Below are 25024 nucleotides of genomic sequence, written 5' to 3' on the forward strand. Positions count from 1 at the left end.
CTGTGTGTTGTCTTCCCCATTAAAATGTAAGCTCCTTGAAGGCAGGGATGCTTGCCTTATTGATTTACTGATCCAGTCCAGCAGACAGTCACAATGGGAAGTGATTTCCCTCTCCCCAGGATAAATCCAAACAAATTTGTGAAATATTCTGAAATTTCAAAGAATTTAAGGACCTGTTCTCTTAAGAGGCCTGTTACATTTTCCTAAAATTGTCTCTAAAACAGGGCTATTCAGTTAGCCACTTAAACTACAAAGTCAGAAAATGGGCTCGAAAAGCGAGTTTAATTAGGAGCCCTTTGGTTTGTTGCCTGCATAGCTGGAAATCTATGGATATTCCATTCTGACATGTCTATTCATTAAAAACATTCCTGAGTGTGATTCATCTTTTATTGGACTAAATCAAGATAAAATGATGGATCACATCAGTATAATTGAATGATATGAAATAGCTGTGGATAAAGCAGAGTACTACATTGCAAAAGGATGAAACCAGTAATATAGAAACACATTTGTAAATAGAGTAATAGGTTGCTTTCTTTTCTCTTTCAGGTAAAACCAAAGGCACTGATCTAAGGAAGCATGATATAAGGATAGGCATCAAAGTGAAAAGAAATGTAGAGGAAGAGAACAAAATATAATAGATTTTTTTTTAAAAAAAAAAGCAACGTCTATAGAATATTTAATATCTAGGCATACTAATGATCTCCTGTGTTCTAGGTGGTTCATCAACTAAAGCAGCATTTATTTAGTACCTACTAGTGTAATAGCAAGGAAAGTGGGACTTTTTTCTGTTTTTTCTTTTTCAGTGCTTCTCAGCACTAAGGCAATCAAGTGCCTTTAATTGAGCCTTGTCTTTGTTTGAATCAAGAGTCTTTGATTGAATCAAGAGTCTTTGATGACCTGCTTAAGTCACAAGAAAGTCTAAGTCATATGAGTTTGAGTCACATGGTTGTGATGCCCTCTGACCCTGAAGAAGTGTATATATACTCTGAGGTTAGTATTTTGCTTTGGGCTGGGCTCACTCATTGGAAGAGTGTTCCTGTGATTTGACCAGACAAGACTCTGGGTAGCCATTAAGGAGCCCCCCAGCTTTGAAAGCCCAGATGTTGGTGCTTCTCTCTCTGGTAACTATGTATGTATTGCTATGGACAGACAGATAGAAGCCCTGTCTGCTAATTTGTATTATTTGCTCTGTTTATATAATTTCTGCTTGTAATTTTTGTTGGTGTTTTCTCTGAAGTTCAGCGTGCTGACTTTTCCCCCTGAACTAAGTGAATGAAAGTGTATGTTTAAGTGAGATTGTAAACCCCTTAAAGTTGCTTTCCTTAGAAAAGTAGATCAAAGAACCTGTGTTGGCAGCTCTTCTGTGTGCTGGTGTTATTGGCCTCACACCTCCATGGCAGCTGCTAGTAACACTGTCGCTGCAACTAGGTACTATGCTTCTTCTGAAGCACTAAAAAATACCTTTTTATTCTCATTTGAGAGGCAGCATGGCATAGTAAACAGAGAGCCAGCCTTCAAAGCCATGAGGACCTGAGGAACTGTGTTGGTAACCAAAAATGGGCTCCTTAGCACTTAGTTCAACAAGTACCCTTGAATAGTTTGGCTTTTGTTCCCTTTGAGTAATTCATTGAGCCTTACTAGGTGCTAAGCCCCAGGTCCAAACCCCTATTAGGTGTAAAACCTTAGTGGGTGTGGATTGGCAACTAAGGTGGCACTAACTCCAGGGAGGGCCTAGTTTACATGTCTGAGAGAGCAGAGGCTTTTAGACCACGTGGGTTTAAGTCCGCCTCTTTGTGATGATTCCAGGTCACGTGGGTAAATCACATGTGTGACTCACCCCTGATGCTGAAAAAGATATAAAAACCAGGGATTGGCTGTCTGTTCTTTGGAGCACTCTGTCACAGCAGTGGTGGTGCGTGTGACTCTGGGCCAGCCCTTGTTCTGAGCTCCCGGGCTGAACCTAGATGTTGGTAACTATGAATCTGTATTGGGTCTGTCTGTTGATGTTTGTGCTTTGTAATTTGCTCTGAAGTTCAGGGTACTGGCTTTTTCCCCTGAACTAAGTGAATGAATTAAAGTAAGTGCTGAATTAAAGTAAGCTTGTCAACCCCTTCACCTTGCTTGCCTTAGTTAAGCAGATCAAAAGAACCTGTGCTGTTGGCAGCTTTCCGGGAGCTGGCTGTGGGTGGATCTTACACCCCCACAGAAACTGCTAGCCGGATTGTTGAAACAGGAACCTACCTAGGATGTGTCACCCTAGGCAAGTCACTTTCCCTCTCACTGCTCCAGACAGCTCTCTAAGACTATAAGTTAAAGAGAAGGTGCTAACCTGGATGTTCCCCATACCAATCCTCACCTGTGAGTTCCCTATGTGAATGAAATCCCAGATCTGGTGCCTATTCCTATCCTATTCTTGATCAGTAGTTTTCATTTCAGTCTTTTTGTTGGTTTGTTTGTTTTGTCATATCCAACTTCTTGTGATGCTATTCAGGGTTTTCTTGGTAAAGATACTGGAGTGGTTTGTCATTTCCTTGTCCTTTTTTATTTTATCACTGTCCATTTGTCCTTTCCCTGATAACCTCACTTATTCTCTTGGTCACAACTATAACTTCTAGTTAGATAATTCTTAAATCTCTATCTCCAGCTCTACCGAAATCCAGTGCTCCCACCTGAATTTTCCACTGGTCCTTCAAACTCAACATGTCCAAAACTGAGCACATTATACTTCTTCTTTAAAGTGATTCTAATTTCTGATAGAAACAGTAAGATTTGGTAACTGATTAAATGCAAGGTGAGTGAGAGTAAAGGGTCAAGGATTCCAAGAAGACTGTTAACCTGTTTGGCTAGGAAAAAAAATCATAATGCAAACAACAAAAACAGGGAAATTTAGAAGAGCATTGTTCTGTTGCTTTTTTTTTTCGTTGGTGCGTTGGTTTTTGTGGGGAGGATATGTGAAGCTTAAGGTTCCTTTGGGAACCTCTGTTTCACAATGTGTAATGAGTAGGTTGGTGATATAGGAATGGAAGGCTGGACTTGGATTCAAGAAGATCTGGGTTTAAATCCTACCTGTGATATTTACCAGCTGTGACTCTGGGAAAATCACTCTTAACCTCTCTGAGCTTCAGTTGTCTATAAAATGCAGATAACAATAGCTTCTACCTTGGAGAGTTCTCTTGAGGATCAAATGAGAAAAATCTTTAAGTGCTAAGTTAAGTGCTAAGGCAAACCTTATAGTACTCTATTAATGGGAATTAGGGTTAGCAATGATAGCTCACATGTATTATCTCACTTGAACCTCTATGTGAGAATTGCCATAGGTATTACTGTCCTCATTTTGCATTTGAAGAAACTGAGGCTTAGAGATCTAAAATCACTTACCCAATGTCATGTAGCTAGTAAGTACCAGGGGCAGAATTTGAACTCAAATCCTCCTGACTCAAAACCTAAGACTCTATCTATTGTGCCATACAGCTCACTTTAACAAGTGCCATTGATTTTACCTCTGTAACATCTCTCACACCAATCCCTTCCTCTTTATTATTACTTTTATTATTTTTAAAATTTATTTTATTTTATTACTTATTTTTATTATTACTCATCATTACTTATTTATTACTTTATTATTACTGATAATAATATACCCATCTGGGTTACTGCAATAGCTTCTTAGCAGATATGCTTTGTTCCCCTCTAATCTTCCCTTCATTTTTCTTATGAAAAGATCTCTGGTCTTTTCTCTCCTTTGCTCAAAAATTTTCAGTAGTCCTCTGTTGCCTACTGAGTCAAGTTTAAAGTCCCTTTTCAGCATTCAAATTCTTCCACGATTTTATACCCTACCTTTTTATGTATTACAGCCTTTTATTCCTTATCACATGCTTGTGCTATACTAAAATGGACAACTCTTTATGGACCCTGAACACACTCTGCATTTCCCCACCTTCATGTCTTTACATATGCTATTCTCTATGCCTATAATGCCCTCTCTTCCCCTCTGTCAGAGGCTGACTCCTTTAAAGTTCAATTTAAATGCCATCACCTCCAGCAAGTATTTCTTGATTGTTGCTTGATACCTAGTTGGTAACAGATTCTTCCTTTCCTCTCTCACAAAATAATATTTTTCATGTCTCTAGTTCACTTATTAGATGTATCATTGTGTTCTATAATGATAGGTGTGTGGCTATTTGTCAATGAGAGGTGTCGTTCTGCTGGGAAGATCACAGACCTTTAGCATTTCACTAGTTTTTGATAGAGCTGCCTCTGCTCATTTGCATGTCAACTAGGACCCTGTTGTTGCTGCTCACTTAAGGACTCATTTTCTGAAATCTTAGCAGCTTGTCATCCATGTAAATATGAAGATTATCAGTAGCTTGTCATATCAATCTATAGTAATCCATTAGATGGTAAGTTCCTTGGGAACAAAGGTAGGTTTTGCCTCTTTTTGTATCCCCAGTGCTTAACCCAGGGCCTAGCACATAGAAGCTGCTCAATAAATGTATATTCAGTGATTGATTAATAGGAGAGATCAGCAACATTGCCAACTGAAAACTGCTTCAATAAGTTTCAATGGGGAATCTAGTAAAGCACATTATGGATTGTCATGTGTCACATGTAAATTACATTTTACATGCATATGTATGTACATAAATATGTATCTATTAAGGAAAGAGAGTCAACATACATAGTGGACAGAGAACTAGCCTTGAAGCCAGGAGGATCTGGGCTTCCACCTCTTCTGCCTACTGGCTGTGTGATTCTGGGCAAGTAATTCAACCTCTCACCCCTCTAAGCTATTCTCTAAGACAGTAAGTTTTGGAGAAGGTATGGACTTTTATCAATAAAGTGAATTTCCCGTAACAGTGAAATCAAAGGTCAAATCCTATACTTCTATATTTGAATAAAAAAAATTAGAACCTTAAGCAATGAAGACTGAAAATATAACAAATCAAATCAAAAACATAAAACTCAAACAGTCAAATACAGTTCTAAAACAATATTTAGGAATGACTTTGGCATAAAGTAAATTTAAATGTCAAAAAGCCACCCTTATGTGAATTAAGTATTCAAGTAAAATAATAATAATTAAATGATAATTAAGCAAAAGTCATTTTCTCTCCAGTTCTCCAAAGTTATGTTTGCAATTCAGATATAATAACAGTGAACAAACTTCTCTTTGTGGCAGTTGAATCAATAGCCTGTCAGATGCCATTTCTTTTCACAGCATGTATCAGATATATATAGATTTACTGGAAACATCTACACAAAGTCAACCTGGAATTTACACACTAAGCTTCTGCTTATGACAATCACAGATAATTCTCTTCTTTCACCATACAAACTTTCCGTGGCATCACCTTAGAGACGATAATAATTGTTTGTTTTTGTCGTATAAATTCTGTTCTCCCTGTGACTGCTGAGGAATCATTCCTAGCTCAGCATCCCAGGAATCACCCAAAGGCATATTATTTCAGTTTTTAATGAGACCTGAAACAATTTCTGCCAGATCAGTAAAGATGCATTGTTCCAATAAAATGTTTAATTATGAAAACATCTTGACCTTAGAATACATTTCTGAGGAATGACAAGTTATTATAAAAAGTTCTTTTTAATAATCAAGAATTTTAGAATTTAGTGCAGTATATGAATTTCATTATTATTCATTTTTATGACATTTTAACTTTGCATTTTGTTTCAAAATATTTAGCATCTTTTGATGTAATTGCTAATGCATGCTTTAGAATCCTGATAAAATTGAACATAGAAAAAGATTTAAGCAAGATTTTTAGGAATGATTCAAAGACAATTATTAGAAAAAGCAATGAACTGAAGGTAATAATTATTAGGCCACATTAAGAATGTGGATACTTTGTACATGACCAAATATCAGCTTCTTGACATTATTTGAAAATATTTATCAAGCAAAAGTTTTTTAAAAGCTTCTTTTCTCACTAGAAACTATATTTTATGGTTTTTTTTGCCTAAGTCTTTACTGTATTCTAAAAATAAGACAGATTAAGTGATTCTCTGAACACTAGTGAGAAGTGTGCAGAAGAGGGAGGTCACCCTTTGAAAGATGATCTGAGTGACCTGTGTAAATAAGAGTACCACAAACACTTCCAACAAGCGTAGGTCAGAATGGGGTCATGGCTACAGACCCTTCAGACTACTGTTTTACCAAAGGGGTATACTTACCGAGTTAATCTCTCATCCTTCAGCTCCAGGTCTGCCACTGTGATAAACTGATCTAGCTTGAATTTGGTGTCAATAATCTCTGCATCTCGGGGAGAGTATGTGCCCCCCTCTTTCTGTTTCTGTCGAATTCTAGAACAAGCAAGACAGAAAATAAGGTAAGCAAAGTAAGAAAATATGCTACTATTTTTTAAGGACTACATACATGGCTTGGCAAATTTTGTGACATTAAAATGTCTAAGAAAATTAGAAAATAATTAAATTGATGAATTCAATTTTTTGACCCTGAAGTCAGACAAGGAAGCTTCAGTCTAATAAAGAGTAGACATGGGCAACATTTCTTTTCTAACCCTGCTGCTGTCTGTTTCCATTATCATGTCAATGGCCTCTTTGGTTAAATCTTGATATCGAGACTGCCTTATTGAACAGAATGTAATAACCTGATGGAAAGAACTGTCACACTTTTATATGTGCAAGCCCTAGCACAGTCTTGGCACATACTTAAATAATCCTTAAATAAAATCCTTAAATAAAAAGTCCTTAAATAATACCAGTTAATTTGGGTATTTATAATAGTCAAAATAACTTATTTGCTCACTCATCCTTAAAATAATATTGGTATTACTGTATACAATGTTGTCATGGAACATATTAAGAAAGACGCTATCTGTATCCAGAGAAAGAACAGATAAACAGATGTATAGAATAATTTTACGTATATGTGTGTGTGTATATCTATCTATCTAAACCTATTTATGTCTAATGGTAGCCATCTTGGGGGTGGGGGAGACTGAAGAAAAAAAGAAGTTTACATGGCAATTTTGTTGTATATATGAAAGATGTAGCAAGTTGTACATAGTAGATTTACAATTTCATGTATAATCATATTTTTCTTGTACTATACTATGGAAATGCTTGTTTTATTCCATAAATTAATAATAAAATAAAGTTTAAAAATAATACCAGTTGATTGATTGATTTATGAAGCTATGAGGTCAGAGCATTGTGGTAAATGGAGCAAGGGGTATAGTTCATAGGAGTATAGATTTAGAGCTGAAAGGGGCCTTAGAGTCCATCACTTCTAACCTTCTCATTTTGAAGATGAGGAATCTGAGGTCCAGAGAGGTTAAGTCACTTGCCTAGTAATTATCTGAGGCAGCCTTTGAACTCAGGTCTTCTCGATCCTAAGTCCAACGCTCTATCCACTACTCCATGCTGCCTCTATATGAGACAATTAGCTTTGCTCAGACACAAGCTATTTTCTGCAGCCACAAACTGTATTACTAATCTTAACCAGCTGATGCACAAATGTGTCCCATGGAAGGTATTGGTCTCAAGAGTTTGGATGTCCTGAGGCCACTGAGTGGGAAGAGCCCTGGTATTGGATTCAGATGCCCTAATTCTCACTTTATCACTTAGCACCTATATGGACTTAGGTGAAATCACCCTCCTCTGCGGTCACAGTTTCCTCATCGACAAAACAAGTAGGTTGGACTCTCTGACTCCGAGGTCCCTTCTAGCTTTAAAATCCTGGTCTGTCACCATTAGCATAAAAGAGCACAAAGCCATACTAAGACTTTTGGAGTGCTCAATACATGAAGAGGGAGAGGTGCCATGTGGTTGTGGAAGCAGCAAGCAGCTTTGGTCTAGGTGTGGGGATGCAATGGGACCAGGGACACAAGAATGGCTTGGATGTAGGAGTTGGGGACTGCTGTGGCAAACAGAGTAGCCCTTCTGGTCTGTACCATGAAGAGCTTGGGATAAACTTGCCCTCTCTGGGCATCTCAAAAGTCCCTTCTACTGCTAAAAAGTCTTTGATTCTATAAAAATAGAGCATGTGAACAGAAAAAATAGACTGATATCATCACAATCTTTGATTATGTTAATAAATAAAATCAGGTCAACAGATACTTATTTAATACTACTAAGAGAATAAGCATTTTATTAAGCATCTACTATGTGCAGACTTTGGGAGACAGCAGAGGACAGAAAGGCCTGGCATTCTATGGTCCATGGGGTAACAAAGAGTTGGACGCAACTGAACAACTGAACAACAATGTGCCTTACACATTGCTAAGCACTTTTGCAAGTACTACCTCACTTTATCCTCACAACAACCCTTTGAGGTAAGTGTTATTATTATCCCCATTTTATAGTTTAGGAAACTCAGGCAGACAGTGATTAACAGGAAAAGACAGTGATTGAGACCTCAACATCTGGACACTGAGTTTATCACTCAACACCATAGACACATGCTGTGTAGTGTGATCCTGATTCTACTATCTAAAAGGGTTCTTAGACTCAGAAGCATCATGTTTTTCCTATATAAATGAGGAGGGGACCCCTTATCCAGGAGTAGGATGGTTTTACAACCGGCTTTTTGGGAAAAAATATACTTATGATGCACTTTTAAATTTAATGTACATCATTAACATGTTCATCACTTTCTTAAGTCTGGACAATCAAGAAAATAATAAATTAAGCCCCCAATTTGTAGCACTTTCCTCTTACCGAGATTTAACTACTCACACTGAAAATTTAACAATTCCAGACGAAATGTCTCGAGAACACCCGTGGACGTAAACCGTGTCTGGTGAGGAAACTCCCTCTACAAATGCAGATCAGCAACTGATGGTCTTAGAGAAATTAAATGACTTGTCCAATGCCAAACAGCCAGTGTGTGTTAAAGGTGGGACTTGAACCCAAGTCTTCCTAATGTAGAGGCTGGCACTCTACCCACTATGTCATAGTCCTACATTAACAAACAGCATTATAATCTCATAGGATAATTGCTTCAGAGCTGGAAAGGACCTTAGAGGGAATCTCATCAAACCCCCTCATTTTACAGATGAGGAAATCGAGATGCACAAAAGTTATGTGCCCAAGGTCTAAGTTTCCTGGAGTCAGGAAGACCTGAGTTTGAATCCAGCCTCAGATGCATTGTAGCTATGGGAAGACACTTAACCTCTATTTACCTCAGTTGCCTGGATTGTGAAATGGGAATAATAAAAACACATACTTCACAAAGTTGTTGTGAGGATTAAATGAGATGATATTTGTAAAAGTGCTTAACACAGTGCCAGGAATATAGTAGACTCTATAAATATGCTTACTTCCTTCCTCCTTCCCTGAAGGTCACTAGTGTTTTGTGTTCATGTGTATGTATGCATGGGTTTAAAGCGCATTACTGGGCCATACAAACAACAATGCAACAGGCATTAGTTAGGAAATAATCTCAGTACTTAGAAAAACTTTGGTCAACTAGATTTTTTTTCTCTTAACATTCTGTCCTTTACCAAGAAATGGGCAATTCATAAGAAAACAAGTTGCTAAGGAGGGCTTAAAAAACCCACAGAACTTCCAGGGTCAGCCTCAATCTATTCCTGTCTGTAACATGTCTTTTCTCAAATCAACAGTACAATCCAATTACAATCATAAGATATGTACCTAAATATTATCTTCAAAGAAAATAGGTATTTTGTCTTCATTGCTGCTTAAGCAAGGCAATTGTTTCTGCATTTTAGGATTTTCAGGAATAAGGTTCCAAAAAGAATGAGAAGTATTTGCTTAGCCTTCATTTAACCAGAAAATTCATTTAACCAGAGGCAGCGAGGTACAGTGGAAAGACAATTGCTTCTGGAATCCCAGGAGCTACCATCTTATCTTTCCCTCTCCCCACTATTGCAGCCTGATACTTGCTAGCTATGTGATTCTAGGTAAGTCATTTGACCCCTCTGTGACGGTTTCCTTATCTGTAAAATGAGGGGGTGGTAAGATCAGACTAGAGGGCTTCCAAGGTCCCCTCCAGCTTTAAATATATGGTCCTAGATGCAAAATTGATTCTGTTATTCTATAAGCATTCTGACTAAAAAGAGCCTTTCAGTACTTTGCCTTACTGTGGCTTGTCTGGCACTCCACAATTTAGCAACTATGAATCTTGAAGATATGGGTGATATGGGTGATATGATTTTATTGGGATAAGGAACCACCAGGTGAGAAAATTTCTTCTACCAATGCAGGTCAGCACCTTCTCTGTAACTTACAATCTTAGAGAGATTTCTAGAGTACTACAAAGTAAAGTGACTTGCCCAGGGTCACACAGCCAGTATGAGTCTGAGAATGGACATGAATCCTAGCTCCGGACTAACTCTCTATCCACTAGGCCATCCTACTTTTCATTAGTCAAATGACAGAAAATGAATAAAAGGAATGAGAAAAGTGTTGTATATGGAATATTTAAAGAAAACCAATGAAAGCCAGACTGTAGAGCATGAGGGACAAAAGGACATTGGGAGACTGATCATCAGAAATCAAGCACAGGAAAGGAATCCTGATCAGCTGACATCCATTTCCTCTAAGTATAACACAGACCCAGCTGGAATAAAATAGTCACATCCATTTAAGGTATAAGAGCCAGAATCATGGGGTAAAAAAGGGGTAATGAGACCAATATTCAGTCAAATTGACATTCACTCCAATTCTTATACCAGCATAATGTTTGCATGATTACATCTGGATAATAACTACTTAATCTAGAGGTGATGAAGCTCAGATAATGTGTGCAGTCTTATAAATGCCACAAATACTATTATAAGCCCATCTTACCTTGCAAATGCAAAAATAGCAGCCACCAGGAGAATTATGGAGAGGATACACAAGGTGACGGAAAGAATGATTTCTACAGTCCTTTCTGACAGTCCTTCACCTGAAGAAGAAAAGAGGAAATATCGAAAGTGAATCGAAAATGGACTATTATCCTGACATTTTTTTAAGTTCAGAAAAAAAGAATTTGTTGGTATTTGATTTCGGAGTTATGGCAGAACTGCATTTAATACATTGCTTTTGAAATAGTGTAAACATTTTTATTAAGAAGTCTGTCACGCTGTGAATAGGATGAGAATACAAAATAACACGATTATTAAGAAAAGGGCTATTTGAATCTTTGTAACTACTGTCCTGTCGCTGTAATTATGTATCTGCCATTTGACAGACATTCACATGTGGATAAAATTATACTGTTTTATGATTTTTTTTTTAGGGAGAGGGGTAAAGAGCTGAATTTAGAATCGCAGCATCTGGTTTCAAACCCCTTGCTATCTGCATCATTTTGGGCAAGTCCCAACACTTCTCAGACTCCATTTACTTCATGGGATCATAGACCTAGAGGTAGAAAGGAGTTTGGAGGCCACCTAGTCCAACCTTCTCATTTTACAAATAGGGAAACTGAGGGTCAGAGAAACTAAATGAATTGCCCAAGGTCACACAGGTAATGAGCATCACAGATGGGATTACAATTCAGACCTAATGACTCCTGAATTCTTTTGAGCCAAATTCCCCATGAAACTCTAAATTCTTTTCTTACTTTAGATATTATGGTATAATGGAGAGAAAATGTATAGAACTTAGAGTCAGGAGAAACTGTTCAAGCATTTAGTATCTGTGTGCCTACAGCTGTAAAATGGAATAATACTATTTATACTACCTACCTGGGCAGCTTAGCGGCACAGTGGATAATTACTAGGTCTGGAATCAGGAAGACCTGAGTTCAAATCCAGTTGAGACACTCACTAGATGTGTGAGCCTGGGCAAGTCATTTAACCTTGTTTGCCTCAGTTTTCTCATCTGTAAAATGAGCTGGAAAGGGAAATTCCCTTGCCAAGAAAACCTCAAATGGGGTCATGAAGGGTTAGATGTGACTGAACAAAAATCAACCTATGTGCCCAATAAGATTATTATCAGGAAACTACTAAAAGGATCATATAAATGTATGCTATTATAATATTTACAGTTGCTCTCTTAAAAAGTTACTATAATCGATTGATATTGTCAAGACAGCTATACTTCTAGGATCTGTCATTTTGTTGGGAAGGGCGGGTAGTCTTTCTACAGATATAGACCCTAATCCCTTCCACAACTTAATAAATGGTCATTCAAAGTAGCTGCGGTTGAAAGAGTCAACGTGTTGCAGCCAATCTGGTAATGAGACTCTCTCAACTTAACTAGCTGGTTGATCCTCAAACTCTGGGTATATAGTGAATCACTGCAGCTGTGCAGGGCCATGCACACTTGGAAGATCCTACTAGAACTTTCACTCTGTTATCGCAGTCATTGACAGACCACAGACAATCCAACACCTATGATGAAACATCAAGAGTATGACTTTTTTGGAGGTATTGACAAAAGGAAGAAAATTAGGATCGGCAAATGAAGATGATAGAACCAATGTGTTTTCTGTATTCCCAGGACCTGTGCTTACAAAATAAGTTTATTTGATGGAAAAGAGTTTGGATCTCTTTTTCTTTTGCTCCTTGGCATTTCAAGGGAGGGGGAAGGTTTGCAACTGTCATTTCATTAGTCAAACTTCCCCTAGGAAAGCAGAATGGCAATAAGAGTTTCTTAGCAACTTAGAGCCTTGGAAGGATGCCTGGAACCCTAAGAGATAAAATTATTTGTCCAAGATCACAGAACTAGTAAGTGTCAGAGGCAGGATTTGAATGCAGCTTGCTCTCCACCACCCTACCACTGCCTTTCTTAGCATAAGCAGGCAAATGTTGGGCTTTAAAAATCATCCAACCTTTGCAGTCTTCAAGCTGAAAAATGATTGATCCTGTATTATGGCTCATAAAAAACAGCTAGAGATGAATTTTAATGCATTGCAAAATATGAATGATTTCTGCTCTTATACAGTATTTTCCATATTTCATTTTTCATATGCTGATTATTGTTTAGATTAAACAGAAGTATCAAGATAAGCAGAAGGATACTGCTGGGGCAATCAATATTCTATAGATTTGCCGAATGTTACAGAGGGGAGGGAAACTGAAAGATCAAATATGCAGTAGAATGGGAAGTGCTAATAAGCCACAAATATTAGTTGAATTTATTAAAGCTTTTCAAAGAAGGAAGAATGGATTAGTGAAATGAGGAACTGCAATGTATAACTAATCTGTCCTAGAAATGTGCTCCTTTATCACTCTCCGGGCACACAAAATTAGAACAAGGCTATGGAGGATTGTGCCCTTTCTGTCATGTACAAACTGCTGGGTTCATTACTTCTCTGGTGATTTCCAATAGCCTCTAAAAAAGAAAGGAAGGAAGGAAGGGAGGGAGGGAAAGGGGGAGGAAAAGGAAGGAAGGCAGGAAAGAAGGAAGAGAAGGAGGAAGTAAGGGAGGGAAGGAAATAAGAAAAAAGCAAGAAAAAATAAAAAAGAATGAGAAAGAAAGAGGGAGAAGGCAGGAGAAAATGAGGAACAGAGAAAGAAAAGAAAGAGAAAAGGAACAAACAGGAAGGAAGGAAGGAAGGAAGGAAGGAAGGAAGGAAGGAAGGAAGGAAGGAAGGGAGGGAGGGAGGAAGCAGGGAACATAGTTTCAGCTAACCCTGATCAGAAAACTGAATTCTTTTTCTTGAAGATAAAACCGTGATCTCCATGACAAAACATGAGTCATTTCTTGGCTGAATTCAAATCTCTATGTTGACGCACAATGAATCCTGTATGTTTTACCATTCAAGAAAGTATGCCATTAAAATTCAGGAAATCAGAGTTTTAAAGTACCTTTTAATTTCCATAAGGAACTTAGGTCTTATGATTAAAAATAATCATTATTCACTGACCTCTTTGCTTAACCCACATAGGCTGTCCATGTGAGTAACAAGGTTGTAAGGAAGAACAGAAAAGCAAATAAGGAAATTAATACTATTTTTTCATCAGCAATACTGGGTTTTCCCTAGCAAAAATTAATTCTTTGCACATATCTTTTCAGTCTCGGGGTATAGGGAAATTATCCTCTCATAAATTGTCTTTTACCAAAGACTAATTATGGTGCTTCTTCCTTGTGGGGATAGTCAACCTGGAAAATTGTCAAGAACAAGCTGGAAAAACCACTGTACACCTGTCATCATAGGACCAGCCCAGAGAAGTTTGGAAATGTCTATCAGTAGGGTGGCTTCAGGGCAATGAATTTTGTGACTAGAGTACTTCTTGGAGATCATCTCCTCATTGGAAGACTATTACTAACCCATCTGCTACTAGTAAACGAAGACTTCTCTTGAAGATCTCTACCAGTTGTCAACGGGGGCTCTGATTTCCATTTTTGGAGAAAGCAACTGAATGGGCTTTGCCTCAGTCAAACTGAGATCAGATAAAGACCTTAGCTTTAAAAGGCCATGGTCTTCTACCCCATCTAAAGCTGTCTCCAGTTGTCCTGATCAATATCTGGCCACTGGATCCAGATGGCTCCAGAGGAGAGAGTGAGGCTGGTGAGTTTGCACAGCCCTCTCTCACTTAAATCCAATTCACTTACATGTCATGGCATCACCTCCATGATGCCATGGTCCTCTTTGAGAACAAAGGACAAACAACAATAAATCTCATGAAATATAGAACCTTGACATATTTAAGAAATGAAGTAAGTGTCGTTGCCCTGGTTGTCCCTCATGCCTTTAGTGCACTTCCTTGTCATTCCTACCTCTTTGAATCGTGGGTCTTCAAGACTCAACTCAAATATCACCCTCTCCATGAAGCTTTCCTTGTTCCCACCTAGGTATTAGTTCTTTCCTTTCCTAATGCTACCTTTTATCTGCTGTATATGTATATGTGTATGTGTATATGTATGTGTATATGTATACGTATATGTATATGTATATGTATATGTATATGTATATGTATATGTATATGTATATGTATATGTATATGTATATGTATATGTCTCTGCACTCACCTCACCATAATAACAATAGCTAACCTTTATATAGCACTTTAGAGTTTGCAAAGTGCTTTATTTCACTTGATCCTCATAATAATCTTATAAGATAGATTCTGCAGTCATCATCCCTACTTTATTGATGAGGAAACTGAGGCCAAGAGGTCAAGCGATTTGCTCAGGGTCACACAGCTAAATAAGTGTCTGAGGCTGGATTAGAACTCTAAGCCCAGAACTCTATCCATTGTGTCAATTAGTTGCTCTCCCTCATTAGGGTGGTCTCTTCCTTCTCAAGTTATCATATTTGTTTATCTCTTCCAGAAAAATGCCACCTCTTTGGAGGCGAGGACTATTCTTCATTTTGTCTGTCTAGTCTGTAGAACCTAACACAATACCTTGTTCATAGTGGGCACTTAATAAATTTGTGTTGGACTGTATTGGATAAAAAGATACAAAGACTAAAAGAAATAGTCTATGTTCTCAAGGAGCTTACACTTTATTGGAGGATGTGAAAATTATGTAAATGAAAGACAATTTTCGGATGGAGAGAATACAATCAACTTGGGGTGGGTTATAGATCAGAAAAGACTTCCTCTAAGAAGAGGCACCTGAACTATGCCTTGAAGTCTGCTAAGGATTCTAAGAAGTGGAAGGAGGGGGGAACGCTTTGGACTAGAAGTTATGCTTAGCTCTGACTTGTTACTTCCTTGAGCTAGGGCAAGAAGACAAGGAAAGGCAAGAGAGTATATAGAAGTTTCAGAAAGCAATAAGAATCTGAAAAAATACAGTTGATAAAGTAGGAAGTGGGAAACCTGTAAGAAAGCATCAATAAAATGAATCAGAATTTCCTTGGGTCCCCATGTTCCTTTCAGGTTCAAGAACCATACTGGGCCAAATGCAAATTGTAATTTGCCCATAGGTTTCCTGTTTCTCACTAAGCACACATCAAGACTTCTCAGTGTTGGGAAAGTAGTTAAAACAAGAGAGGTTATGGCAAAAGAAAACAATCACAGAGTACCCCTGCCATAGAGGATAGGATTTCGTCTTGTTCAGATTTAATGAGAGTACTGTAAGGTACAGAAGGATCTGTCTGGTTTTCCAATCACAGGAACTCTCTATATCTAGGCCCTGCAACCAAAACAACGCATAAGAGGAACAGCTATAAACTTAAGTGCCTAATGAAGATTCCAAATGAGAATTTCATTTGGGACAGATCTTGTGGGATGGGGGAGTGGAGGAGGACAGAAAAATCTGTGATTTGTGCCACCTCTTAGAGTAGAAAAATAAAGTTCAAATAACTATTTTGTACTTGAAATAGTGCTAAGAACTGTGTAATTTCTTAACTTCATTAGTATATAATGAATGAGTGAATATTTTTAGGTAGGAATCAGTGCTCAGAGATGGGTTAATTAATAAGAAATCATTTCACTCACTGCAAATGCTGATTATTAGTCAGCATTTGATTGATCAGGTATCATTCTATTCAATATGATTCTAGGCCTCTGGATCTCGCCATTAGGGAATATTTAGTGACCTTGAAAAATAGTTTTAATAGAGTAGCAGGACTGAAAATCTAACTGCAGAGGAGTGGTGAGGAATGGAAAGCAGGAAGAGTATACTCTCTAGAGGTTTGACCAGTGACTTGGAAATGAAAAGGAGGGGATGGCAGAGATTGAGGGATTACTTTGTGGGATTGGCAGAATGGAGAGAAAAGTGTTATGTTTTGTTTTGAGGATAGCAGAGACCTGAACATGTTTGTATGCAGACTGTTAGGATCTACTAGAGATTAAACAATTGGATCTAATGTGAATTTAACAGGAGCAAAGCATATAGAAGGAGGGAGAATCATTGAATCTCAGAAGTTGAGGGTAAAGAGGGACCTCATTGGTCATCCAGTCCAACCCAGATACCAAAAGAATCCTCACTATAACCTATCCAACAAGCGGTCATCCTCCAGGCTCTGCTTGAAGGCTTCCAAGGAGAGAGAACCTACCGCCTCTCAAAGAAGCCCATCCCACTTTTAGAAATCTCTAATTGCTGGCAAGTTATCCCTGACTTCCGGCCTAAATGCTCTGTTTTGCAACTTCTATCCATTGCTCCTGATTCTGCCTTCTGGGGCCAAACAGAATAAATCTTGGTATATCCTGACCTAGACAGACAGATAACATCTAGAGTACTGTGTTCCTTCTGTGGCACCACATTTTAGGAAGGGTGGTGATAAGATGAAGGGTGACTAGGTTTTTGGTAGAGAGACAAAGGTGCAGAGAGAGAAAGAGAGACATAGACACACAGAGAGGCAGAGACAGAGAGACAGAGAGAGAGACAAATGCAGTGAGACAGAGACAGACCAAGAAATAGAGATAAAGATACAGTCTTTGTTTTTCAGCTCCAAGCACTGTATAATTGTGGGCTAACAGTATAGCAGCCCAAGTGTTGAAAGCAGAGTTAGGATAGATTTGTTTTGAGCCCCCTGGTCTCCAGAGTTTACTAGTTTTATGAACCCTAACCTCTCTGAGCTTCATTTTCCTCAGTAGTAAAATGAAGATAATGATGTGGATACTAATTACTTCACAAGATTGCTATTAGGTTCAAATGATATAATGCATGAAAAATATTTTTGCAAATCTTGCACTATATAAATAGCAACTATTACTATTTATATTTACTGTACTGTAAAGTATTATTGTTTAATGTGTTGAAATTTAATCCCTCACTCCCAGAATACCTCTGTTTCTGTCTCTCTGTCTCTGTCTCTCTGTCTCTGTCTGTTTCTCTGTTTCTGTCTGTGTCTGTCTGTGTCTGTCTCTCTCTCATTCATTCTCTCTCTCTCTCTCTCTCTCTCTCTCTCTCTCTCTCTCTCTCTCTCTCTCTCTCTCCTTTCTCTCTCTCCTCTTTCTCTCCTTTAAAACTAGTAAATGGTGGATACCACAGGGCTCAAAACAAGGTCTCTCCCTCTCTCTCTGCCTCTTTCTCTCTGACTTTGTCTCCCCTTTAAATTAGAGACTCTCACATGATTAAAGTAGTCATATATACTTGCTAAATCAGTTCTAACTTTATAACTCTAGAGATGGAAAGATCATCAGAGTTCATCCAGTTCAATCTGTTCATCTCTCTTTGACCACACAATTTCTCTTCCCAGGGGTTCTTAACCTTTTTTGCCATGGACTCTTTGGCACTCTGGTGAAGCTTATTAACTCTTCAAATTATTGTTTTTAAATGAATAAAATGTATTTAGTAGGATAACAAAAGAAACCAATTATATTGAAATTTAGCTATCAAAAAATATATTTTTAAAGAAAGTTCACGGATCCTTAATTAAGAACCTCTGCTTTATTTGGAAATTTAGGCTCATCAGTATGAAGCTAGGAGGGCCTTAGAAGCATCTAAATGTCACCCCCTCCATTTTATAGATGAGGAACTAGAACCCACAGAGGTTAAGCAATTTGCCAAAAGTATCATCAGTAGTAAAGAGCAGAGACAGATCTGAACTCAGATTTGAACTAAATCCCATACCCTTTCTACTAGACCATTTTGCCTGCCTAACCCTAAGCCTCCTAGTGCTGTAACAGAATGAACACAGACACCATGGCCATGAGTTTCAGCCCCCTTTTCCAGAACTGCATATGAGGACTGGGTACTTTCCACATTTGTCAAGTCTCCTTCCACTGACAACAATGAATGAAGTTCATAAAGGTGCCAAAGTCATCTCAGAAAAAATATTTCTTAGAATAGACCAGTGCCCAGAAGTAAACCTGAAGAAATTTTAAAAAGTGAAGGGATGAGGACTTTGAAAGTTTGATTATTCCTCCTTGATAGGTACAAACACTTTCCACTATAGCTTGTACCCTGGAATTACGGGATCATTTGATTGGGCATGTTATTATGAGGTTCTAGCTTCTAAAATGGGATGATAACTCTAATTTGAACTCAGGCCAAGTAAACCCAGAATGTGGGGTTCTGGGGCACAGATTATGTGTTTGGGTGGGGGGGAAATCATCTTTTATTCATAGGATAATAGATCCTGATGGAAAAGACCATCTAGTTGAATCCCCTCATTTTATAGAGGAGGAATTTGAGACCCAGAGTGGTTAGTGGCAGTCTATATGTGAGCTCAGGTTCAGTGGCCACACATTTGGATTTCTTTCCATTGCATCACACTGCCATGCATTAACAAAAGCTAAATATCTGTGTTCTTATATTTAGGGATGCATATTCACTAACAAGGGAAATTAAAAATTTTCCATAGCAATGTGTTTATTAATAAAAATGTTAAGCAATAAGGCGTGTGTGTTCAAAACAATATAAAATAGGGACTGGATATGTGGTTTCATTGTAACTTAAAGTTTTAGCTCCCTAGAGCATGGAGAGGGTTAAGTGACTTGTGCCGAGTCACACAACCAGGACGTGTCAAAGGAAAGACTTGAACTCAAATCTGGGCAACGAGGCCACCTCACTTTTCACTATACCACATTGCATCTTACGATGTTTTAGAAAATAATTTAAATGAACATGGCATTTTTGTAAAAACACTTGTCAGGCCAGCCTTTTTTTGTTACTGATGCCTTAATGAATTTTATCATCAGGTTTGCTACAAATGGAAGTTTGAAATCTCCATGAGGTCTGAGCAAATATTTTTCTTCTTTAAAGGAATGGTAAAATTGGAACAAAATATGGCACAGTAATTTCTGAGTCAGTGATGATTTATTGTGGAAATAATTTCCTACTTTCAAACATCCAGAAGTTGACTAATCAGTTGACTAATAAATATTCTCTTCAATCATATTTAACTCTTTAGCATTTTAATATTTCAACTTTGATTACTTTCTAAGACTATAAATCAACTAAAGTGACAAACTCAGAATTCAAGAGACACATTCAACTTCTTGCTCTTTCATTTCTAAGATTCTTCAAATCAAAAATATGGAGGTGAGGGAATTATTTTTGTTCACTAGTTAATTTATACCATAAATTAAAACTGGTACTAAGTCAACATAACACAATTAAATTTTTACTAGAGTAAGTAGATATATGTTTGACTTTTATAATTAAATTATGTTAGGTTTGTCTTTAGAATTTTAAACTTTCTTACCTAATGTCTTTACTGGGTCAGAATAATCAGAGTCAGTAAATTGTCCCATAATATTTGTTGCTCTAAATTTAAATCTGTAAGAAAGAAGGAAATTAAACATGAACATTTCATATCACGTAGATATTATAATATATACATGTATTCCGTTAATAATAAAAATGAGCATCATATTTTTTTATTTGCAAGGGAACAAGTTTACAACCTTTAATTTTGAAAGCCAAACATTAGTACGAGAATTATGTGCCATCAGTACCCGTAATGGAGGACATCCATCATGCAAAACAAACCCTAGAATTTAGGGGGGAAACAATTTTTAAAACATGGCCAAAATTGGAAACTTCCTGCTATATTAGAGCACTTAAATACATAAGGTTTCTCCATGCCACCTCAACCCCCTACCCAACACATTCAATCTACTCTATAACTATGAAGGGTGTAACTTAAAAATGCATATGTGTTATATATTGTTTCCAGCACTCTGGGCTCTGCATGACCAAAGGGAGCAATTGATGAAACCTTAAGATAGGGCAAAGTGTGAAAGTAATCTGACATTCAGGAGATCTCTGTTCCAATCCTAACCCTATCACTAACACCCTATGGCTAGATTTCGTAGGTTTAAAAATAGGATGGAACTAAGAATCGTTATCAAGGCCCTGACCAACCACGAATTCAGAAGACTGATGATAAATCATACTTCCCATCCTCTTGTCAGAAAGGTGGTAGACTAGAGGTATAGAATAAGACATACTAGAATGAGAATAAGAGATTTATCTGTGGGCTTGCCATCTTTTCAGACTAGGCCAACATACAGATTTGTTTTGTTTCAATGTGTTTATTTGTTGCAAGAGAACACTTTTACTTGTGAGGGGGGAGTTAAAGTGGGTATGATACGGATGTACAAAGAAGAAAGGAAAGGAGGTAAAGGAAGGAAGGGAGAGAGAAAGAAAGAAAAAAGAAAGAAAAAGCAAGAAATAAAGAAAAAGAAAGGAAGGGAGTGAAGAAGGAAGAAAAAAGGAAAAGAAAGTAAGGAAGGGAGAAAGAAAAAAGAAAGAGAAAGGAAGGGAGTGAGGAAGGAATACAAAAGGAAAAGGAAGGAAGGAGGGAAAGAGGGAAAGAAGGAAGAAAAAAGAAAGAGAAAGAAAGAAAAAGAAAAGAAGGGAGTGAGGAAGGAAGAAAAAAAGGAAAAGGAAGGAAGGAAGAAAGGAAGGATGGAAGGAAGAAAATATAAAGAGAAAAGAGAAAAAGAAAGGAAGGGAATGAGGAAGGAAGAAAAAAGGAAAAGGAAGGAAGGAAGAAAGGAAAGAAGGAAGAAAAAAAGAGAAAGAAAGAAAAAGAAAGGAAGGGAGTGAGGAAGGAAGAAAAAAGGAAAAGGAAGGAAGGGAGGAAGGACGGAAGGAAAGAAGGAAGGAAGGAAGGAAGGAAGGGAAATGAAGGAAGGAAGAGAAAGGAAGGAAGAAAAAGAAAAGGAAAGGAATGAAAAGAAAGTAAGCAAAAGGAAGAAAAAAGAAAAAGGTATGAATGAAAGATAAAAACAGAAGAGAGAAATTCAGAAAGGGACATAGACAAGAGTGACAGTTTTACTATTATAATGTTAAATTTAATATACACTGCAAAATAACAGTGTACAATAGTTCAGAGTTTCATGTGCCATCTCTTTTTTTCTGATCTTCTTTGTATACTGAAATGTTCATCTTGTTAAGTTGACAAAATGAACAACAAAGGAAATGAGAAGGGATCTTTGGCATCATACAAGCTGACTTATTATATGAGAAACTCTATTATATGAGGAAACAAAGGGCCAGTGACTTGCCTCCAATGACTTTATGCCCACAGGTAAATCTGTTAACTTCAGTGGACCTCAATTTCCTGAACAATAAAATGAAGAAGTTCTATTCGGGGACCTCTGAGCTCCCTACAAAGCTTTAAGACTGTAGTATTCTAGGTTTACTGTGTTCCCAGAATTTCCTTTAGTATGGCATATGCAATAAAATCAATGAATTTGGTTTACATGTTTGCAGTTGTACTTGTGCTATTCTCTCTTGTACCATATCATCTGAAGGAGAAAATTATAAATAAAAATGAAAAAAATGATAACTGAAGGTAAGCATGGCAGAAAGGAAGGATGCTGAGACTCACTGGAATCTACCTAAAATTGGCTTATTTTAAAATACCATAAGCAAAATGAGCAGTTTGAAAATGGAAAATTGATTCACATTGGTAAATTTGTAGATAATTATGAAATAGATAGAAAAATCACCATATAAATACTTTGTCATTTTGAAGTCTTCATAGATTTGATCTTTAGAAGCATCTTTAAAAAATTCTTTTTGTTTAAATAAATAATGAATAACAGATTGGTGGTAAGATAGAATGGTAACTTAGGGGACTTTGGCCTTTGTCTTGTCACTGGATTTCAATGACTCTGGAGGACAGAGTGAGGCTCTGCCCCACTCATATCCAATGCAGGAGCCAAGACACTTTCATGATGTCATTGGTCCTCTTTGAAAAGGAAAGATGAGCAACAGTAACAATGAGGGGGAAAACTTGAAGCTAAATTTTTAATTTCCATTGTATGATTATCCTACACAGAGAATATTTTTTATAAAAACATAGAGATGTGTTTTTAATGACTTTCTCCAGGTCTGTAATAGCAGAATGGAAAACTGAGACAATGATTTAAAGCATGAAGAATCTTTAAATCACTTGTACTATTTAGAATGGCAAGGGAGTCTAGCAATCATTTGGTCAAGCATCATGGATGAGGAAAATGAGAACAGGAGAGGATAAGTTACTTGCCCAAGGTCACTTAGAATAAATCTCCTAACATCTGTGATGCTCAGTTTCTTTATCAGTACAAGGAAGAGATTGTATTTAACTACCTCTAAGTTTCCAAGATTTGAGATTCTAGGGATCTAAGTCTGATGAGTTACCTGCTGCTTCTTACCATGTCACATACATGTGGCTTATTTGTGTATTTCTCCTTTTTTATGATGTGACATCTAAAGAAGTAAATTACAAATAAAAACTGAAGTGACTGGAACCAGAATAGTTTGTTTATTCTTGAATCATCTTGACATCTCCAGTTTTCCACTTTGCATTCCTAACTTGTCCATGTATAAAATATTCTTAGAGCCCCCTTATCTTGTAGATTAAAATTTAAAAAAAAACACATTAAAATGTGTTAGAGGCAGTGGAATATAATAGAAAGACTACTGTCTCCCAGGTCAAAGGACCTGAGTTCAAATGCTACCTGGTGCTTAACATGTGTATGACCTTAGGCAAGTTGTTAATGTCCCTGGGCCTCAGTCTCTTTATCTGTAGAATAAGGGAATTGAACTACAATGGCCCGTGAGGTCCCTTCATTTCTCGTTCTGTGGATCTATTTAGTTCACATTTGGAACTGAAAACCCAAAGGTCTAAAAGGATAATGTGAATATTGAACATTATGTTCTACCTATCTTCTTTTCTAGCCGACAATAAAACCCTACTCAGACTCCTCTTCATGACACGGAGGTGAGCCTAGGTTCTCAAGGCTACAAGAGAGCAATACTACTGTATCCTACAAAGAGAATATTTTTATAAAGACATATAGATGCCTTTTTAAGATTTAGTTTAATACTGGTCCTAACAAAGCAGGTCCTAACAAACCGGGAAGGCTTTGAGAATGGGCTCAGTGTCAACATCTATGGCTGTCATCTAAGAATTAGCCTAGGAAAATTCAGAGAATCTCATCACCAGAAGGTTTGCCCCTGAGGGATGATTATTTTTGGCTATAGCAACCCATAGACACTGTTTACTAAGATGTGGAAGGGTTGGGAGTTTCATTGGAGGAGAGGTTGCCTGTAGCAATGAAATCATCTTCTGAAGTATTAAAACTGAAGAAGTGTTTATAGATGCTCAGAGAAATTCACTAAAATTCAACAACAAGAAAAGCCAACTTATTAAAGCATATCAGCTAAATCAGCCAGCAAGCATTTATCAGAAACTTATTACTTGCCAGGCGCTGTGCTAACTACTGGGCATTAAAAAAAACACATGCTTTTCTTTAAGGTGCTTACATCCTAATGGGAGAGATGGCACATAAATAAATAGACACACATGAGATATATATGGAGTAGATGGGAGTTAATTTAAGAAGGGATGGCATTAGAGGCTGGGGTGTGTGGAGAGGACCAGACAAGCCCTCTGGTTTGGCAACTACTTTGGGATCAGTCACTCCACTTTGCACCTGCTGCTGTGCCTGGTGTTAACTCCACAGAACAAGATGCCCTTCCCAGCATAAGCTCATCACTTCTAAACTCACCACTGTGCTGCTAACTCAAGCCTTGACTGACACCAGTGCTCTCAGCCTCCTCTCTTCTCTAGAAAAGAAGGCTAGAGGGTGGAGTACCAAACTTCTCCCAATGTTTTTACAGAAAGCAAAACGAAGACCTTTTGGGCTCAATTTTTGGGCTCATTCCATTCTGCCTCTGCTGTTCTGCCTGGTTCCAACTCCATACAACAAGATGCACTGGCTCTGGGTACCTCTGCTGTTTCCCCTGCTACTGCTTTCCTGCCTCTTTTTGTGTTGTCTCCCCACCATTAGACTGTAAACTCCTTGAGGACAAAGATTGTTCTTGTATCCCCAGCACTTAGCACACAGTAGGCACTTAATAAATGTTGATTGAATTGGATTCATGTTAAGATGGCCTTAGCTTAGGCTAACATTGTGTCTATACAATTTCAAACATCAAATTACTCCAAAACATAGATATTAAAGGATACATGATCTGGCTGGTGCAAGCACTTCCTTTTCTAACACTGTAGGCTGCAACCCCTCTGCAATTTGGTAAGTAGTGTTAGTGATCTGAATTGGTCAAAAATATTACCCCCTGTGATCAACCTAGTGATCAGAGAAACATTCAAATCAAAAATCAAATATCATTTCTCAAGATGTTTGATGGTACACATAGCCCATAGGATCCCCTAGGTAGCATGGGGGTATGCTAGACCCCTTTGTTGTGACCTGCTGTTCTTCAGCCATTTTCAGTCATGTCTGACTCTTTG

The 25024-nt window shown here is 37.7% G+C and overlaps 1 protein-coding gene across 1 annotated transcript in view; it reads right to left on the minus strand.

Annotated features, from left to right (window-relative positions):
- Positions 1-25024, minus strand: part of PTPRQ (protein tyrosine phosphatase receptor type Q) — a 270730-nt gene that overhangs the window by 53669 nt on the left and 192037 nt on the right. Inside the window, exons 33-35 of the mRNA XM_036760721.1 lie at positions 19979-20052; positions 10795-10894; positions 6193-6321 (exon numbers count right to left, since the gene is read on the minus strand). Of these exons, the coding sequence (XP_036616616.1) occupies positions 6193-6321; positions 10795-10894; positions 19979-20052 (303 nt within the window). The remainder of the gene's footprint in view (positions 1-6192; positions 6322-10794; positions 10895-19978; positions 20053-25024) is intronic.

Source organism: Trichosurus vulpecula, chromosome 5, assembly GCF_011100635.1.
Source record: "Trichosurus vulpecula isolate mTriVul1 chromosome 5, mTriVul1.pri, whole genome shotgun sequence".
In the NCBI taxonomy this organism is placed as follows: domain Eukaryota; kingdom Metazoa; phylum Chordata; class Mammalia; order Diprotodontia; family Phalangeridae; genus Trichosurus; species Trichosurus vulpecula.